Source organism: Mustela erminea, chromosome 2, assembly GCF_009829155.1.
Source record: "Mustela erminea isolate mMusErm1 chromosome 2, mMusErm1.Pri, whole genome shotgun sequence".
NCBI lineage: Eukaryota > Metazoa > Chordata > Mammalia > Carnivora > Mustelidae > Mustela > Mustela erminea.
The window spans coordinates 77,657,614-77,678,469 of record NC_045615.1 but is presented as its reverse complement, the minus strand read 5'-3'; the positions used below and the strand labels follow the sequence as shown (position 1 = coordinate 77,678,469).

At 39.1% G+C, this 20,856-nt stretch overlaps 1 protein-coding gene across 4 annotated transcripts in view; it reads left to right on the top strand.

The window, feature by feature from the left end:
• The window catches only part of TRPC3 (transient receptor potential cation channel subfamily C member 3), a 71,760-nt gene that overhangs the window by 14,234 nt on the left and 36,670 nt on the right, over positions 1-20,856 (top strand). For all 4 annotated transcript variants that reach the window (XM_032333324.1, XM_032333323.1, XM_032333322.1 and 1 more), the window contains exons 2-3: positions 5,457-6,228; positions 12,979-13,167. In XM_032333324.1, coding sequence (XP_032189215.1) covers positions 5,457-6,228; positions 12,979-13,167 — 961 coding nt within the window. The remainder of the gene's footprint in view (positions 1-5,456; positions 6,229-12,978; positions 13,168-20,856) is intronic.

Genomic DNA, 20,856 nt, shown 5'->3' with positions numbered 1-20,856 from the left:
ACAAGAAAGAAGGCCCTGTGCAATGGACCCTTGCAGGGCTGAATGAGTCAGCCCACTGGATGAGGATCTGAAGGTAAGAAACTATCTGGCAAAATTATTTTAGTGTTAGTATTACTAAAGCAAGGCATCCTCTCCCTTTCACCCTCATTGCTTCCTTATTTCTTATGCTAGAGGAGATGCATTGTCAAGACCAGCTGACTTTGGGGCCATGTTTATGATTGTGGACAAGTTGAATTCAGTGTGACTCACACCATTCTATCATTCCAGATTAATGATGGGTCCCAGAAATCTGCATTTTAATAGGCACTCCAAATGATCTTGGGGCAGGTGGTCCTCATGTCACATTTAGAGAAACAGTGTTAGAAATCCTTTTTTTTTCCAAAGTCACTTCCTACATGGATTCGCCATGAAGATAAGTAGCATTAGATCAGCTCTTTTATTTTGAAATAGCTGTATAATTTGTTCTAATTCAGAAATTGACTTCACACTTAACTCAGTGTTAGAATATTTTAAAGATAAAATCAAAATGACTCATGGGATATGTGTTGTATAGTACTAATATACCACATTTCAGCACAAATACACAATATGGAGATATTAGTTCTAAAAGAGGAAGAGATACTAAGAAAAAACTTCTAAATACTAAGAAATGTAAAGAAAAATTCATTAAAAATCATATTCCAGTATTTTAAAATCACACTCTTTGGAGAGAAAAGGTGGGGTTTTTAGAAGTGATTTTTGTTGTAGATAGCAATCATTAGATAAAAAGCCCTGTCCATTAAGATGTGACACCTTAATAATGAGTTTATTTCCCCCAAGATAATGCATTTGAGTATAGACTGGAACTCTTCAGACATATATACTCTGCAAATATCTTCTGTAGTTATAGGTAATGTTAGTATCATTGGTAAGCACAAAATTCATCTTTTATGCCATATGGAAATTCTAGCCATTTGAAGTGTTCCAGTTTGTAGCTTCATAGTAAAAATATGAACCCAGTAAGTCAGTACCATTAGGAGTAACAAAACATACTCACCTGCCACAATAACAGTATTTATCAGATTTGTTTAAAATCTTGTAATAGGGGGCGCCTGGGTGGCTCAGTTGGTTAAGCCACTGCCTTCAGCTCAGGTCATGAGCCCAGTGTCCTGGGATCTAGTCCCACATCAGGCTCCCTGCTCCATGGAGAGTCTGGTTCTCCCTCTGACCTTCTCCCCTCTCATAGTTTCTCTCAAATAAATAAATAAAGTATTAAAAAAATAAAACCTTGTAATAGAGTTTGGTCTTGAAACAAAGTTTTCTTTGATGCAGTTCAGTGAATGCTATTTCCCAGTTCTTGTCCCGCATCGGGCTCTCTGTTTAGCAGGAAGCCTGCTTCCCTCTCTCTCTCTCTGCCTGCGTCTCCGAGTACTTGTGATTTCTCTCTGTCAAATAAATAAATAAAATCTTAAAAAAAAAAAAAAGTCATCCTCAAACCAACACACACACACACACACACACACACACACACACAACACACCACAGCCCCAATCCAGCCTTGTCTCCCACACTCACCATACACTCCACACACCTCACTTAGCATGCTACCCTACACAACATACATCCATACTACACTGATAGGGCATTTCATTAGTTTCAGAAAGATTATAATGTAATGGTTGCCAATAAGCACCCATATTTAAAAATTTTTGTCAACTAAGGGATTAAAATATATAAGCATTAAAAACATGAATTTTATTTTTATTTATTTTTACTTTTTTATTTTAATTTTTATTTATTTTTTAAAATTTCTTTTCAGTGTTCCAGAATTCATTGTTTATGCACCACACCCAGTGCTCCATACAATACATGCCCTCCATAATACCCACCACCAGGCTCACCCAAACTCCCACCCCCTCCCCTCAAAAACCCTCAGTTTATTTCTCAGAGTCCACAGTCTCTCATGGTTCGTCTCCCCCTCCAATTTCCCCCAACTGACTTCTCCTCTCCATCTTCCCATATCCTCTGTGCTATTCCTTATGCTCCACAAATAAGTGAAACCATATGATAATTGACTCTCTCTGCTTGACTTATTTCACTCAGCATAATCTCTTCCAGTCCTGTCTGTGTTGATACAAAAGTTGGATATGGAGGCATAATACTCCATTGTATATATGGACTATATCTTCTTTATGCATTCGTCCATTGAAGGGCATCTTGGTTCTTCCCACAGTTTGGCGACTATGGCCATTGCTGCTATGAACATTGGGGTACAGATGGCCCTTCTTTTCACTACATCTGTATCTTTGGGGTAAATACCCAGTAGTGCAATTGCAGGGTCATAGGGTAACTCCATTTTTAATTTCTTAAGGAATCTCCACACTGTTTTCCAAAGTGGCTGCACCAACTTGCATTCCTACCAACAGTATGGGAGGGTTCCCCTTTCTCTACATCCTCTCCAACACTTGTTGTTTCCTGTCTTGTTAATTTTGGCCATTCTAACTAGTGTAAGTTGGTATCTCAGTGTGGTTTTGATTTGAATCTCCCTGATGGCTAGTGATGATGAACAATTTTTCATGTGTCTTTTAGCATCTGTATGTCTCCTTTGGAGAAGTGTCTATTCATATCGTCTGTCCATTTTTTGATATGATTGTCTGTTTTGTTTGTGTTGAGTTTGAGGAGTTCTTTATAGATCTTGGATATCAGCCCTTTGTCTGTACTGTCATTTGCAAATATCTTCTCCCATTCCATGGGTTGTCTCTTTGTTTTGTTGACTGTTTCCTTTGCTGTGCAGCAGCTTTTGATCTTAATGAAGTCCCAAAAGTTCATTTTTGCTTTTGTTTCCTTTGCCGTTGGAGACATATCTTGAAAGAAGTTGCTGTGGCTGATGTTGAAGAGGTTACTGCCTATGTTCTCCTCTAGGATTTTGATGGATTCCTGCCTCACATTGAGGTCTTTTATTCATTTCAAGTTTATCCTTATGTATGGTGTAAGAGAATGGTCGAGTTTCATTCTTCTACACATAGCTGTCCAATTTTCCCAGTACCATTTATTGATGAGACTGTCTTTTTTCCACTGTATATTTTTTTCCTACTTTGTTGGCCATAAAGTTGAAGGTTCATATCTGGGCTCTCTACTATGTTTATTTTTACTTTTTAAAAGATTTTATTTATATGAGAGTGAAAGCATGCACAAACAGGGGGGAAGGGCAGGCATAGGGAGAAGTAGGCTCCCCACTAAGCAGGGAGCCCAGTGTGAGCTCAATCGCAGGACCCTGAGATCATGACCTGAGCTGAAGGCAGATGCCTAACCCACCGAACCACCCAGGCACCTATGATGCATTTTATTTTTAATAGAAATATTCAAACTGCGGTTAAGAGTATTCAAAATGTGCAAAAGGGTATAAGTGAAGAGCAAAAATCTCCCTTCTCCTATGGCTCCTAAGTTCTACTTCTTAGAGCCCAGGTATAACTATAATTAAAAGCCTCTTGTGTTGCTTTCTGGAAATTGCTACAAATGCATAGGTATGTATGTGCATATTTATGTACACATATAAAGATGTATGTATATAAATGCCATATTTATTTAATTTTAAAAAGTTGACCACCTGAGACTAGTTGAGCAGCTAGAATGGGGTGCAAGGCTAGCACTTTTGTCCTTGGAGTTAACATGCCTCTCTGGAACTCTTTGGTTATCACCTCTGAAGACCTAGGTTTGCCTGGCCACATTCCCTTGGTCTCCATATGCGGGAAGCCTTCTGCACTCCTCTCTTGATTTGAGGTCAACAGAGGTGAGAATGGAGCGGGGGCTGGTAACTGTCTCTGATTTCTTCTGCTCCCAGACCCCCAGGGAGAAGAAGAGTGTCCCCTTTAGCTAGTTTTCACCCTGACTCTGTGAATATTGTTTTATCAATGGTGGAAAGTATTTCTGAAATATATATTACAGAAAGAAAGCATTTTTCTCCCTTAGCCATTCACTTTTAACTTGCCACTATTATTTGCTTCAAAATTCAGTAATGTAAAAAGAGCTTTATCTGGTATTTTTGGTTGCAACTCACACAGAAAACAAAAATCACAGATATTTTAAAGGAGCTTATCTTGAGCATTTCAGTCAGCAAGAATGTTAGAACTGGCTAAGGGTAAAGATGGAGATTTGTATTTATAATAACAGCCATTTAAATAGTAAAAGTAATCACAATGTTAAAAAAAGTAATCACAGTGTTAAAAATTATGTTGTTTATTTAGCATCATTTTTCAGAGACTCAGAACTTCTAAAAAAGCTTTTTGTTCATGTGCTAATGAGGAAACTCTGGAGCACTTTGTAAATTTCCATTTTACATCTGGGGTAAAGAAGTCCAAAGAAGTGAATTTACTCACCATCACAGAAATTAAAATGTGAACCTGAATCACTGTACACATCAGTTTAATGACATCACTTTCATAATGCAGAAAAATCTCAAGGAATGTGGTAGATATTAGGTACATTGTTCTGGATATTACAATTAATATCCAGTTGCTTTATTCATAAAATAATAGTAGTGATTTTATTTTTTTAAGAGAGATGGGGAGGGGGTTGGGTAGGGGCAGAGGGTAAGGGAGAGAGAAAGGGAGAGAGAGAGAATCTTAAGCAGACTCCTTGCCTAGTGTGAAGCTGGATGTGGGGCTTCGGGCTTGATCTCACAACCCTAAAGTCATGACCTAACGTAAAATCGAGAGTCAGAGGCTTAGCTGACTGAGCCACCCAGGTGCCCCAATAAGTAGTGATTTTTAAACCATAAATCATACTATATCCTTTTACTTCAAAGAGGCAATTATATAATATTGGTAATTAAACAACTCATTACAAAGTCACAGTTATTTTCAACAAAGTAAGTTAGGTTTTTTGGGGGGAGATGGGGGCAGAGGCAAGATACCCTTAAGAGAAAACGATAACAAAGGTAAGATCCTGAAAGATCCTTGGCCTAAATCCTAGGCTCCTCACCCCTGCCCCCATCAATTATTTTACTTAGTTAAAAATATGCAATGACTTGAGAGGATTCTTCTGTCCTAATTCCTGAAAAATTTGCTTTCTTTAGCCTCAAATCCTAGTGCTTTGGTGCCAAGGAACTGCCAGACCTCTATTTTCAAGACTTTTAAGACTAGTATGGTTATTTATATGAGGTCCAGTGAGTTCCATCTTTACCAGAGCCACAAGGGAAGCATGGATGTCTGGACATTGTTTATATTATTATTTCTTCCAAATGCCATTTTCTTTTGAACAGGAACCCTCGTTCTGATAGGCTATAGGCTTCTCTCTGGGTCCAAGCAGTCCATATTAGGTACAGGTGTTAATTTCAGGTGCCTTGTTTAGCAACTAACCCAGCTGCCCGCGGGCCCGCAGGTCGGCTGTAGGTGTTGCCTACTTAGAAAGGTCTGGATCTGTGGGAGGAAGCAATACGCCCTAACAGTCTACAGTTGTTTTTCATTGCTGCTGATTAGGTCCATGGAGGGAAGCCCATCTCTGAGGCGCAAGACCGTGATGCGGGAGAAGGGCCGGCGCCAGGCAGTCCGGGGCCCGGCTTTCATGTTCAATGACCGGGGCACGAGCCTTACCGCCGAGGAGGAGCGCTTTCTGGACGCTGCGGAGTATGGCAACATCCCTGTGGTGCGCAAGATGCTGGAGGAGTCCAAGACGCTGAACGTCAACTGCGTGGACTACATGGGCCAGAACGCGCTGCAGCTGGCCGTGGGCAACGAGCACCTGGAGGTGACGGAGCTGCTGCTCAAGAAGGAGAACCTGGCGCGAATCGGCGACGCCCTGCTGCTTGCCATCAGCAAGGGTTACGTGCGCATCGTGGAAGCCATCCTGAACCACCCCGGCTTCGCGGCCAGCAAGCGCTTGACCCTGAGTCCCTGTGAGCAGGAGCTCCAGGACGACGACTTCTACGCCTACGACGAGGACGGCACGCGCTTCTCGCCCGACATCACGCCCATCATCCTGGCGGCGCACTGCCAGAAGTACGAGGTGGTACACATGCTGCTGATGAAGGGCGCCAGGATCGAGCGGCCGCACGACTATTTCTGCAAGTGCGGAGACTGCATGGAGAAGCAGAGGCACGACTCTTTCAGCCACTCACGCTCGAGGATCAATGCCTACAAGGGGCTGGCAAGCCCCGCGTACCTGTCCTTGTCTAGTGAGGACCCGGTGCTCACCGCCCTGGAGCTCAGCAACGAGCTGGCCAAGCTAGCCAACATAGAGAAGGAGTTCAAGGTAAGCTCCGCGCTCCACCCCGGCTACCTTGCACGTTCATTCGCTTTCCTGCCGCCGCCTGGTGCCTTCCAAAGTTTGCTCTGGAATCAGTTTTGCCCAGCGGATTCAAAATATTGAGGGATTGGAAATGTTCAGAAATGATTCGATGATTTCCCCCTCTCGGCATGGTGCTGTGATAAATTCGCTTTGGGCTTGGGCGTATACTGAATCAGAGAGCTATAGTTATGGGGCTGTTCTGTGTGGATGAGCATTAAGTAGAATGCAAGACGGCCCCTCCCGCCCCCCACCCCTTTTGTTTAAAGGAGGGATTAGGTGTGACTTTTTGCCTCCCAAATTCTTCTTCCTCTTCTGTAGTTAGTGGTATGGTGGCACACAACACAGAAGGGTATTTAGTTTTGCACGAAGTGTTTATTGGCCCAAACATCTCTATAGCCCTTTAAATAGAAAGTCAAAAGACTAACATGAAATACAATTAAAGTCATTTTATTAATATGACAAAAATGCTTCTCCCTGAAATCCACAAATTATATTCAGAGTGGTGAGTCATAGACATTGGGTCAACACAGAAATACAAGGATAGCAAATTGTTTTGTTTTAATGGATTTTTTTTTAAAATAAATGAACTTTTTTTCCCTGAACATCATTTCTAGTCCACAAGTAGTAGTGTTTTTTAAATAAAATTTATACACGAATGATGGAACATTTTTATCTTTTATTCAGTTGCTACATCCTCTTATGTATTTTGGTTGGTTCTACCTATTAAATCTGGGGCAAAAGGAGATTTCATGGTTCTGGTGAAAGTCAGACTGTTTTTTCAGTAGGTTCTTGTCTCCTGTTGTCCGCCTAAGAAGATTATTGTAGACATCAATTCCTTAAATTATTTTCTGAATGCTGAGTTAATCTGCTTTTTAGTGTTGTGGTGTCAGATCACAGAAAGAGTGATTATTCTGTCTTTCAGATCTTATTACAGTTTTTCATACTTAAGTGAGATTTGCGCAAATGCAACTAGCAATATAATTCAGGTTAAGGGGTTGCAAAAAAATGGTATGAAACAATGAAATGAGCTATTAAGCCATGAAAAGACATGGAGGAACCTTACATGCATATGACTAAGTGAAAGAACCCAATCTGAAAAGGCTACATACTATATGATTCTAACTATCTGACATTCTGGAAAAGGAAAAACTATGGAGAAATTAACAAGATCAGTATTGCTAGGAGTGAATGGGGGTGGGGGATAAATCAGTGGAGCACAGAAGATTTTTAGGGCACTGAAAATACTCTATGACATTATAATGATGGATACATGTTGTTATACATTTATCTGAACCCACAGAATTTACACCAAGAGAGAACCCTAATGTGAACTATGGACTTTGAATGATTATGATGTGTCAGTGAAGGCCCATCAGTTGTAAGAAATGTACCACTCTGGTGAGAGATGTCAATGATGGAAGATGTACACGTTTTGGGGCAGGGCATATATGGAAACTCTATGTACCTTCCTCTTAATTTTATTTTGAACCTAAACCTGCTCTAGAAAAATGGTCTTTTTAAAAACAAAATCATGGGGTGCCTGGGTGGCTCAGTGAGCTAAAGCCTCTCCTTTCAGCTTGGGTCATGATCCCAGGATCTTGAGATCGAGCCCTGCATCAGGCTCTCTGTTCAGCAGGGAGCCTGCTTCCTCCTCTCTACCTGCCTCTCTGCCTACTTGTGATCTCTGTCTGTCAAATAAATAAATAAAATCTTAAAAAATTATATAAATCTTAAAAAATTTTTAAAAAACCAAAATCATGAAAAAAATGGCAGGAAAGTTTTGCATGTTTTTTGTTTCCCTTCCCCTACACACCAGATCACCTAGATATTCATCAACCTTCATCTTGTCCTGATAGAGATCTGGACTTAGCATAACTTGGTTATTATATTAAAATTTTTTCTGATGTAAGAGCTACACATATTTATTGTAAAAATGTGTAAAAATACAAAGAAAAAATAAATATCACCTTTTATTTACTGTCGTTGAAGAGAATCATCATGTGATATTTGAAAAGATGTATTTTCTTGGACTCAAAATGAATTATTTATTTATTTATTTTTAAGCCGTTGCTTTGAGTTGTCTCTGAGCAAATTGAAAACTTCAAATTCTGTTCAGAGAGAATAGAAAAGCACTGAAGTAAAAGAAGTTCTAAATATCGCTGTTTTGACCTAGTAATATAATTCTGAATTTATTTGCCACTATTTCAAATGTCACTCAAGCCCTTTTTTTTGCATTTGCTTAATAATATATTGAAAATCTATAAGAGTCTACAAAAGGGAATATTTTCTAATATTATGCTTTAATAATTTATAAAAGATGATGATGTTTGCAATTCTGCCCAGAGAAGTCATCTCAGTGAAGCGATAGTTTTAAAAATTTGTTATTCACAGTTTTCCCCTGAAGCTGGCTAAATCTGGATTGATATTACTTAGAACCTCCTTTACCCTGACTTGAAGAGTCACCTCTGATAACCTTTGAAATGTGGGAAAATATTACAAGAGGCAAAGAGAGAAAACATAACCGAATTTAAGAAAGAGTCCAGAAAGCTCCCAAGTATCTAGGGATATGCAAAAGTCATCTAAATCTCTCAGTTCCTTTTTCTGAACTATACGGAAAGCACTTGTGTCGCATGACCCTCTCTGAGCTGGGACGCAGATGGTTCTCCAGCAGTTACAGTCTCTAAGGACAAGTCTCTCTCTCCTGACTAAATGTTTCTTTTCTTTCCTATTCTCGCCTGTCCTTATTATTCCTTTCATATCTGCCTTCCTTTCATCTCTTTGCCCTCTTGCCCTATGCTCCTGTCCATCCATCAGGGCTGTAGACAGACTGAGAAAATAGTGATTTCACAGCACAGACCCAGAGACTCTGAGCTTGGAAAGGGCAGTGGAAGTGAACCTCATTTCTGAGATAAACAGGTCACCTAATTTGCCCTATTCCATGTGTTCACTATATTGTTTCCATAGAGGGGATGCACTCAAAATACCAGCCTTGAAATGAAAAAATAAGATGTCCCTAGTGGAAAAGAAGTGATTTTTTTTCCCCTTTTTAGACACCTGTACCTGTTTCATCTTATCAATGGCCTGTAAGATTAGCATCTCATGCCTCAAATTGCCATCCCTTAGCTGCATCCAAGAAGGTTCTCAGGCAGTGTGTAGTTTTCAGAGTTCCTTGAGGAATTCAGGAGGCATGATGGCAAAAACATGTGAAGGTCATTACCCCCAAAGGTTGAACATTCTAGGGTATAGATTTAGATAAATTAATGGAGGACAGCCTGGTGACAGGTTATTAAAGAAATAGTTTGGATGTGCAAATGATGTCTGAAGCTATTCTGAGAAACAGAATATTGGGCAGGATGGACTCCAGGTCTAATCCTCCAAATGTCAGTGGTAAGAAAGCTAGTCATTTATTAAACTGTGAAAATGCAAAGTGAAGTTTCTCAATTCTGAGTCAATGATGCCCCCCCTTTTTAAAAAAAAAAAAAAAAGAAGAAGGCATTTACCTCCCCTGTGTCTCAGTTTCCTATCTTTAAATTAGAAAAGCAATTTTTAACTTACATCACAGTAGAGCTGTGAGGAAAAGTTAAAGAAATATAATCCAAAAGCAAGATGGCACTTTATAAAGTAGGAAGATATTCTAGGAGTCCTCTGGCTGTACAGACCTCTTATTTTACAACTGAGACCACAAAGACTATTAGCCAAGGACCCAATCTGCTAAGCCTAGATTTAGGCATCTTGGGTCCTGGGTCTAGATATTCCATCTAACGCACTGTGTCTGATAACGCTGAGGTTATTCTATAGTATTTGTTGTGTACCAATCATGCCATAGCATATAAACCTCATAGCAGCAATATTGTATAGGCATATTCTCATCAGAGAGGCTAAGTAAATGCCACAGGATCAGACAGCTAATAGATGGTAGAAGCAGTGTTTGAACCCAGAAAGTCTAGCTTTAGATTTGTGCTTTTAACCACTATACTCTCCTGCCACTTTTGGTATCAGGGAAAGGATCTGACCGAACCAAGCCTCCTTAGAGCTGAATTTCAATTTTTCTCTTACAGATAAAAAGGGAATAGAATGATGATTAAACCATAAGCATTAAAATAAATCTGCTAAAACCTGTAGACAGGTTGTGACAAGGACGAGGCATCATCCCCTGGCTTGAGCAGGTCTTCAGGGCTTTGAGTTCCTGCTCTATAGGGAAGGTAGCAGGTCCTTGTGGTAACCTGGTGGACAGCCATGGTATTAGAAGAGTTTCACAATGAAGATGATTAAGCAAAACTCAATTAAGAGAAAATTACTAGAAAATGCAGACCAGACAAATGGTCCAAGTCATGAAATAAGATACAGCTGAACCTTGTGGTAGAGCTAGTATCATCCTGCAATGCAGACTTCAGGTAGTTCCTTTTGCAACTGAGAAAACGTTCTCTAGCTGTCCCCGTCCATCTTTCCCTGGGAGCTCCACATATATTGATAAAGTGGCATCCCATGACCGCAAGAAAAGAAATTGCCGTTATCTCCAGCACTGATTATTTTCTGCACTTGGGCAACAGACTTCTTTCTGCAGGAAACGCTTACGGTGTTACGAAGACAAAGTGTTGTTTTTGCAATTCATGTGACTGCCAGTTTTTGTTTCTTGATTGATATTTCCGTGGATGTGAACAAACCACACAGCTTTCTTTAAGACAATTTACGGATTATGATTTCTTGAAACAATGAGTTATTATTCAGGTGTTACTGCAGAGGTGGCTACCATTTTCTTCAAGCATTGAAATAGTCTCTCTTTTTTTCTGGTCAATGGAGAAATGGCCATCCTATATTGTACCAAATCTTATAGAACAGTCTGAACTGAGGAGTACCATGAGGAAATTTCGTCTAAAAAAACTGCATTAAAAGGGGAGCTTTATATGGAAACAGACATGAATTTAATACTTCTTCTGGATGCTATAATAAAATATTTCATTAGTCTTTCAGGAATGGAAGGCAGATGGATATTTAACTGACATTCTGCATAGAAACCAGAGGCTGAACATTTTATTAATTTTATCAGTTGCATGGTACCAGCTTGAATGGAAACCAAAGATTGAGGTTTTTATTCATTTTATCTATTCTCTTATGAGGGGAGAAGGATTAACTGTAACTGTTCCTTATCTGAATTTCTGATATCTGAAATGGAAACTCTTCTAGACTGTGTAGCTTTAAACAGTCTTTTTTCTTTAGTTTAGTCAGTGACGTGATTTTTGCCATCAAGTCAGTTATTTATTTAAAGAAAAAAATTAGGGCTGCCTGGGTGGCTCAGTGGGTTAAGGCCTCTGCCTTCGGCTTGGGTCATGGTCCCAGGGTCCTAGGATCAAGCCCTGCATTGGGCTCTCTGCTCAGCAGGGAGCCTGCTTCCCTTCCTCTCTCTCTGCCTGCCTCTCTGCCCACTTGTGATCTCTGTCTGTCAAATAAATAAAAATCTTTTTAAAAAAAATAAAGAAAGAAAAAATTAAAATTCTTTATGTTTTTGTTTTAAGTAGGATTTCTGGAAGCCTGGAAATTCTTCTGTGCTGGGTATTACTTGGTTATTAGACAGGTACAGTATCTCAGGCCATATTGAAATGGGGAACTGTGTTTTCTTGAAGTGTGCCAAATCAGACCATCATCCAGTTAACTTTCTTAAAAATTTTAGTGAAAGCTGTAGAAGTAGAACTGGGATTTCTGAAAGTAAGATACTTTCCCAACAGATGGTCATTGATACTTTGACTGGAACCAAAGGGCTAGAAATAGAACTCCATTCAGAAGGTAACAGGGAAGGCTGCCAAGTGACTTCCTTATCCCAGTCCATGGCACTATATAAATATGCTAATGAAATTAAAGATTCACAGATTATTTTTAGCAAGGTGTTAGTTCCAGTGGCCTGGAAATTTTCTCTCAGGTATTGATATTCTGCAACCCCTGAGAATTCAATTACATATAATCAGACATTTCTTTCCTTCCAGTTCTGCAGGACATGATAACCTTCAGACAAACAAGGAAAAATACCTCCTCTCTCTGTTGGTGCCTGTCCATCCCTTTTCATTCACTAGAAACCAGTCATTCTTAAACATAAGTGTGTATCATAAACACATGGAGAGTGTGTTTACAGATTACTGAGCCCTCTCTTCAGTTTCTAGGTCGGAACAACGGAGATGGGATCCGAGCATACATTTCTAATACAAGCCCAGGTGCTGTTGAAGCTGCTGATTGTAGGACTACACCTTGAGAAGCTATGTCACCAACAAGGCAATGGAGAACGGAAACTGAACAAGTTATTTTCATGTGTAGTCAGTCTTCTATGTCAGATCGCCACTTCAGAAAAATTACCATTTAAACCAATTTGCACTACAGAAATGGTTTTCTTTTGGTTCGAAGGAAACTATTGTTTATATGAGAGATGCAGCTCTTTTTGGTCCTCGGGTCTGTGCCCATTAGCATTTAGCCAACATCTCTTAATACAAGCCAGGAACAAATGTGCATACCATTTTCAAAGTGGGTGCATTGCAGAAGATACTGGCTGAGATTGGGACTGGGGGCAAATTCCACTTGTGTCTAACTCAGCAAGCCTTGCGTCCATGTAGGAACAGTAGCTTCCAACCAGAAAAAGGGACCCCTTTTTGTAATTCACCAAAACTTTAAACACTTTCCATTGAATTAAAGCAAACTTTTTGAATTAAACTTTAAAACTCTTGTTCTTAGAATGACTATCGGAAACTCTCCATGCAATGCAAAGACTTTGTGGTGGGTGTGTTGGATCTTTGCCGGGACTCAGAAGAAGTAGAAGCTATTCTGAATGGAGATCTTGAATCCACAGAGCCTCTAGAGCTACACAGGCATAAAGCTTCCCTGAGTCGTGTCAAGCTTGCTATTAAGTATGAAGTGAAAAAGGTGAGTGGTCTGCTTTTATCCAGCACCATATTGGAATAAACATGTAATACCAACGATGCTATAATCCCGAGAAAATGTTTTAAATTATAAAGATATTATTGATAAAAGATATTTTTTTTTGTCATGAAGGACGTTAAGTAAAGTATGGTAAAATTGTGAGTCAGATATCTAGCTTCTGTAATCCTGTCCACTTTTTGTCTGCTGTGAGACCTTGGATAAGTCATAAAACTTCTTTAAACTTCAATTTCCTCATGTGAATGGAGGATAATCTCTCCTATCTATCTCAGATAATACAATTACAGTGGATTAAGATACACAAAAGAACTTTGTGAACTTCTCATTACAATGCAATTAAAAATAATAAAATGATACTTGTATAAATTTTTGTAAGTCACTGCTACAGCCGTCATGTTAATCCTTGTGACTAGCCTATGTTATTATCCATTTAACCTATAAAATAGGTGAAATAGATGATGGCATTTCTAATCTACAAGGAAACTAAGTTTTGCCAAGCTTAAATAACATGTCTAGGTCCAGAGCCGTGGATACCAGAAATAAAATTTATGATTACTTTTTTACTCTGTTTATTGCAGGTAAACAGTTAAGTGTACATATTTGCTGCTTGTACAGGGCTTGTAAATCATGAAAATTGTAGTTATGATGTTTTACCTTAATAAAAATCTCAGTTATCTATAACTTAGCAGCATTCATATGTTATATAACCAATATTTTTTTGTCCTCTAAGAGAAACTGACAAATCACCAAGAAGTAAGCTGTTTTCAGGACCAGATCTAGTTTCATGAACTGGTTAATCTCTGCATAGCTGAATTTTCTCTCCTCCCTGCATGGTGCTTAAGAGGGCAGGGAGCCAGCCTGCACAGGTTCAAATCCTCAGTTAACCACCTATTCCCTGGGTGGCCATGGGCAAGTCACCCAGCCAGGCCAAGCCTCAGTCTGCTCAGTTAATGATGTAGGTACCACAAAAGCAACTGCTTTTTCAGTAGTTTATAAGATTATAAGAGCTAACGCATATAAAGTAATTAGCACAGGTCTAGTGCATGGGGACTATTCAACATGTATTAGCCGATAACATTTCTACATTATGAAAATTCGTTCTCAGAATGATGACTCTTAAACAAGTTCAGCTTTTCGTCATCAAACACAGATTTCATGTTCATTGTGTTGGGCTCTGTCCTCAGTAGTAGACTACAGTCATTTTAGGCAGAAAGGAATTTAGTAAGGGATCTGAGGAGACTCACAGAATTATTAGAGATGGACGAATGAGACTGTGTAAGTTGTGCCTCCGGAAACCTTACTCAGAACCAGAGCCAGAACAGAAGCCTGTGCATATGCCGCTGACCTGTGGAACGGAGGAAAGTGTGGGCACCCTACCAGCAAGTGAGCGTAAGGGAAGCTTCCTCTCTTTCCTCTTCTCTCCTTGTATGCGTGCACGTGTGCACACGCACACACACACAGAGATTCTACCACAATCCAGAGAACTTTCACATACAGTGTTCACAAGGTTTTAGTCAACTATTAATGACAGATCTCCCATCAACTTAATAAGATGGGGGAAATGTGAAGATTCTTAGTAAATACTGATGTGAAATGACTTTTCAAGGAATTGCCATTTAAAAGTAAATGGGCTCAATTGCCTTCCTTTCAGCAGATTCTTTTTTTTTTTTTAATTTAAGTTTTTATTTTTTAATTCCAGTTAACATATAGTGTAACGTTAGTTGCAGGTGTACAATATAGTGATTCAGCACTTCCATACAACACCTGGTGCTCATCGTAAGTGCCCTCCTTAATCCCCATCACCTGTTTCATCCATCCTGTCACCTTCCTCCCCGCTGGTAACCATCGCTGTGTTCTCTGTAGTTAAGAGGCTGTTTCCTGGTTTGCCTCTCTCTCTCTCTCTCTCTCCCCTCCCCCATTCACTTGTTTTGTTTCTTAAATTGCACATATGAGTGAAATCTTATAGTTCTTTCTTTCTCTAGAGCATTCTTACTAGTTGAGGTTTTCTATATTAAAGGAAAAAAGATAATTTTGAATAAGATTAATATTAAACCATTTTTAGAAGTCTGTCTGGCCATTTATTCACAGATCTTGCAATACACACCTCTTTCCTTTAGTGCCTGAGAGGAGAGGATTGATTTCAGTTGTCACTGGTTCTTTATCATTACTTTGAAAGTGTCATATTAACAGAGACAGTTCATCTATAGATGTACTTCTGTTAACCAAACTGTCTTGAGACAGTGAATGTCTTCCTGGCATGTTAATCTTCAATAAATCGATGTATACTTTACAATGTATGAAGCGTCATTAATAATAAATTCGTTATCAGTCAAATAACTGCCAGGAAACAACAAAATAATATATTTGAAACTGAAAGGAGATTTAGGGCTTTGCAGGTGTTTGTGGGTTTGTTTGTTTTATGTTATAAAAGGAGTATTAGTTCAAGTATTTGATTTGGAAGCTTCACTCTGTGTATATAAAAACTTTATTCTAGCATGCCCAAAAAAGCCCAAAAGACTTCCTTCATTCTTCACAACATTCACGTGTCTCCATCTAACAAGGAGGAAAGATACCCCATCCCTTCTGGTGCTTCCTTTTTCCTTCATCTCATTTCCAGTCCTGAAGCGAAACCACTTCTTGGGTTACAGTGGTACGTGAACCCTACCCACTGTGACACTGAGGTATTCTGAAAGGTAGTCCGCAGCTCTGAAAGGCACCGTTTCCGCCTGAGTGGCAGGTGGACTCAGGGCGTGTGACTCAGGGTTCCCCAATTGGAGGGCTCGAGGAACAGGCCACATGTGAGGCATTGGGGTTTCAAAATATATGTGATAGAATTTTTTTTCTTCCTTATAACATAATAAACATATTTATTCAAATCAATTCATAATTCCACCAAGGAAACCTGTTTTATGTAATGGTAAGCTGTTTCCCACAAGAGATTCAGGAAGTCTCTTCTGCCACGTGCCCAAGAGTACCCCTGCTCTGGTTCTGAGACTACTAGCTTCTCTCTGACCTTACAGTCCCCAGAACTCAGGTCTTCCCTAGGAATCACACCACGAGTTCTACCCAGGCCTTACAGAGCTCAGTGGCAGTTAGTCAAGAAAATGAAAATATGAAAGACCTGAAGAGGAGAGATCGGAACATTTTTTAAGACAGTGAGAGAGAGAAAGAGAGAGTGTACACCAATGTGCGCATGTGGGGGAGGGTCAGAGAGAGCGGGAGAGAGAACCCTAAGCAAGCTCCACACCCAGCATGGAGCCCTGTATGGGGCTTGATCTCATGACCCTGAGATCATGACCTGAGCTGAAATCAAGAGTCAGGTGCCCAGCTGACTGAGCCACCCAGGTTATCTGAACATGAACATGAGTTTCTGTTTATGTGAGAAAGAACTTTCTAATACAAAAGTAGTCAAAGAAATAACAAAAAGGTAAACAATCTGACAACCTACAATTTAAAACTTCTGAACACAGAAAGATCATAAACAAAAAAAGTAAAGGGCAATGTGAAAAAGGTATAAGTCTTCAATTCTAACACACAAAAGATTGATATTCTTAATGTCCAAAAAGCTTAAATAAATTTTTAAGATAAATTTCTAGAGCTTTGCAGAAAAATAAGCAGAGGGCTTGAATGAGCAACTCACAGAAAATTCAAATGACTAGCAAACATATTTAAAATTTTCAAACCCTCTGGTACTAAAATAAATGCATCCTAATATACAAATAATATTTCCTGTCTCAAATTTTTAAAGAATAAAAGGTATTCTCAATGCTGCTGGTGAAATGGGCAATCTTATGCTACTGATGAGGAGCAAACAATAATGTGTTCTCTGGCAGGGAGTGGATGTTATCAATTATCCATCCCAGAATCATAGGGGTGCCTCTAAGATAAATAATAAAACTGGAAAGAGAGTAAATATTATTACTATTTGTAGAGTTACCCATGTTATTCTACAAAAAAGAATGGAATAAACAATGAATTTTGAAACACTGAGAAGAAATAAAATAAAATAAAATAAAATGGAAAAAAATTTAACTAAAAAAAAGAATGAAATAGAGTGAAAGATGAAATTTGTTTTTTTGAAAGAGTACAGAAGATTAACTTTAAGGCAAAAATATCAGTTATTTTCCAGTTAGAATAATAGATTATTTACTTCCTCCCAAAAGCTCTGAGTTTTAATTCTGCCCATGCCTCTGTCTTCTGTGCAACTTGAGGATGAACATCAGTCCCTTCTCCCGCATAGAAATAACTGCTCCCAGTAAGCTCCGTCCATTCTTCGAAAGTCCTTGACAAATGTAAAAGACAATAGAAGCTGCTAGACCATCGAATGTGGAAAACTGAGCTATTGAAAAAGGGGAGAAATTTCCTGGGTTCTTCCTCTTCGTTCTCTTACTTTCTCCATGGTGAGATTAAACTATAGAAATATCTAGAAAAGAGACATGCGGTAATATATGCACATACAGTTACCTATTGTGTATGAAGAAGGTGTGCTTTCCCTAATTCCAAAAATTGAACAATGCAATGAGAGTGGTAAATATACAACAGAGACCTTGGGTAGAGTGCATGTACTGGTTGGTGCCATCCTGAGTCTCACACTGGGCAGACTCTTGGCCCGCTTCCTGCCTGGCACCAAAAAAGAACAGAACACTTTGCACTCTGGGTTCGAAATCCCACAAACTTATACAATGTAAGATTTCCATATATTTCATAACTCAAAGAGCTTTAAATAGAAGTTGAATGACGCAGCTTTTATTCATAGCAGTATTTTAAATTGTATGAACTGTGCCTCCAACCATGTCATTAAAAACAAAAACAGAGTGTTCCTACCATGTTTTTGTACAACAGTAGTCCCATGAAGATAGTTCTTGAAAGGGCTGATTTGATGATAAGACAGTGTAACGTGAATGTTTTTTTAAGTTGAAAATTATCTCATTGTTTTCCATTAACCTGTCTTGATTAGCAGTTCAGTTTACAATCTGGTAGTCATTTGGCAGGGAAAAAAAATGTTTCTTCTCTGTGCTACAGTAGTTTTGTTCCACTGAAAGATTGAGATTCTCTTGTGTGTCAAGCATTCTCCTTTTAAATCAGAAAACCTCAGATAAGGGCATTATTTTTGTAACAATTTCAATTTGCTGGTCCACTGAAGTTAGGATGCAGCATACAAATTTTAACCGACTGGCTATGACTGGTGTGGCAGCCTAGGAGACTTTTTAGGAAGTAAACAATTTTAAGAGAGAAAGGTCACTGCCCTATTTTGAAGTCCTTGAAAAGAACAGAACTCATCTCCCAGGGGGATTAACTTTTTCCCCTCACTTGTTACTATTGCATTTATTTTATTTTATTTTATTTTTTTAGGGTTCCTTGTGTGCTTGAATTAGGATTTTAAATTATTGGAAGAAAATATCCATTTGTCCTTTCTTCCTATGAATTGAAAGGAGTGAATAGATACCATATGCTGGTGTATTACTTAAGAAGAGAGTAGAATTAAGAGTACGGGAAATATAGTTGTTAAGCCAGATTTTCAAGTGTTACAAGTAAAATGCAAACACCACAATTTGGGCTACTATTTAACATACATTAAGTGTTTGCACTACATTGTGCAAGTCACAGTGGGTCAAAGATTGATCATTACATAATGCCATATGAAAAGCACTGACAGCTATCACATCTTTAAGGGCTGTGTAACCTATATGTACAGTCCAATTAATGCCATAAAGCACAGCTTCAGATTTGAAGATTATCTGGAAGAGGAACAAGAAGAGGGAGCCAGCTGCAACATTAATATTTCTGTCTTCAAGAGTTAAAACCAAAGAAAGAAAGGCTGGACACTCACAAAAGTGGAATTTGTCCATCAATTCTATATGGACCCATGTCACCTGTCTCTCAACTTCATGGCGATTTTCTATCTTACAGAAGCCCTCAGCCTATTAAAAAAAGAGGGGGAGGCATGTTGGCTTCCCAGGTGGTAATCTGATGGATGACACTGTCTCTTCCACCTGTGGATTTCTCCAAAGGCACTGTTTTCCAGCCTCAGCTGAGCCTAGCTGGAGGCACAGGAGGGCTTTTTATTTGCATCTGTCCAACTTCTCACAAATACAGACCCTCTAAACAGCAAGACTTTCAGACCAACATTCAAACTAGTACTGTTTTAAATGTTGGTTATTTATCTTGGCAAGCATAAGGAGACTGTCCCCATTTTTTTAAAGATTTATTTATTTATTTGAGAGAAAGCAAGCAAGTGAGTGAGCCTGGGGCAGGGATCGGGCAGGTGCTGATGTGGGGGAGAGACTTTCAAGCAGACTCCCCGCCAAGTGTGGAGCCCAGTGTGGGGCTGGATCCTATTATGATCCCAAGATCATGACCTGAGCCTAAATCAAGAGTTGGGTGTTCAACCCACTGAGCCACCCAGGTGCCTCTCCACTTTTTTTTTTTCCCATTTTTTATTGAGAGCTTTACTGTGCACCCAAGAAGAGGAAAGGCGTATCACTTTATGCATACTGATGCTTCCATTTTCACCTTATTCTATCAGATACCTAACACAGTGCCTGGCTCACAGTAAGAGTGTACGACATTTTGAAGAGTGAATGAATAAATAAATGAATGACATAGTAGGAACTCAGAGGAGATGAGAATTTTTAACCAGGAGGAGGGGTAAAGCAGGAGGAAGATGATCCAGTAGAGTAAAGGGCAGAAGTGGAAGTTCAGCAGAGTTCTCAACAAGAACCCTAGAAAGTTGTCACCAAGCCCCCAGCGTTTTCAGCCTTGATCGTATTTTATCGCAAGTTAAAATAATTGTATTAATCAAAAATCAGAACTTTGGAGGAGTGGCAGGCTCTTGAGTCTGGAAAGGAGATCTGATATAGATCTAGCAACTAACAATGACCAGTGAGTGAGCTCTAGGACCTGGGATTTTTACTATTGAATGGAAAGACACTTATAAGATAAAATATGCTTTTTCATATTGAACTCATTGAGAAAAGATAGCATCTTCTATGTAGTACTTTAAATCTCCCAAATCCTCCCAGTTTGTATTACTGAAATAAATTCAGCTAAGTACTGGAAATCTAATATTTGTAAACTCATCCTTTCCCCTTCTATCAGCACAAGACCCTTTGCACCCAGTGGCAGAGCTGTCACTGGAGCGGTTCTCACCAGACTTCTCAGAGGGCAGTTGCACACAGGGGCAAAAGTGGGGATTTGGGGGAAATTGCATCTCTACTGCCTACCTTGGGAGATGAGGTTTTATTTTTTAACTTTATTCTTATTATTTTTTAATTAGAAGAACTAATGGGAAACTATATACCAATAAATAGAAACCTATTCATTTCCTAGTAGATGTGTTATTAATAAATAGCCAAATAACTTGAGGAATAGCCTAGAGTTGCTAAGAATCATTAGGACATCAGGATCATTAACTAGAACTTGATTAAAAATGAACCCTTCACCTGGTGGGGACTGGCACTGTTTTCTTTACTTGTACGAGTTTGCAAAAAAAAAAAAAAAAAAACCCATCCAAATAAACAAAGAAACACTTCACGAGTACTTCCTAACAGGTTCATTGTTATTTTTTATTCTGTTTTTTAGAAGATAGTGAGTGATACTTAGATTTTTGTATTGCTAAACACCCTTTAAAAAGATATGTTGGTACTCATAGTTGATTTGTGAATGACGCTAAAT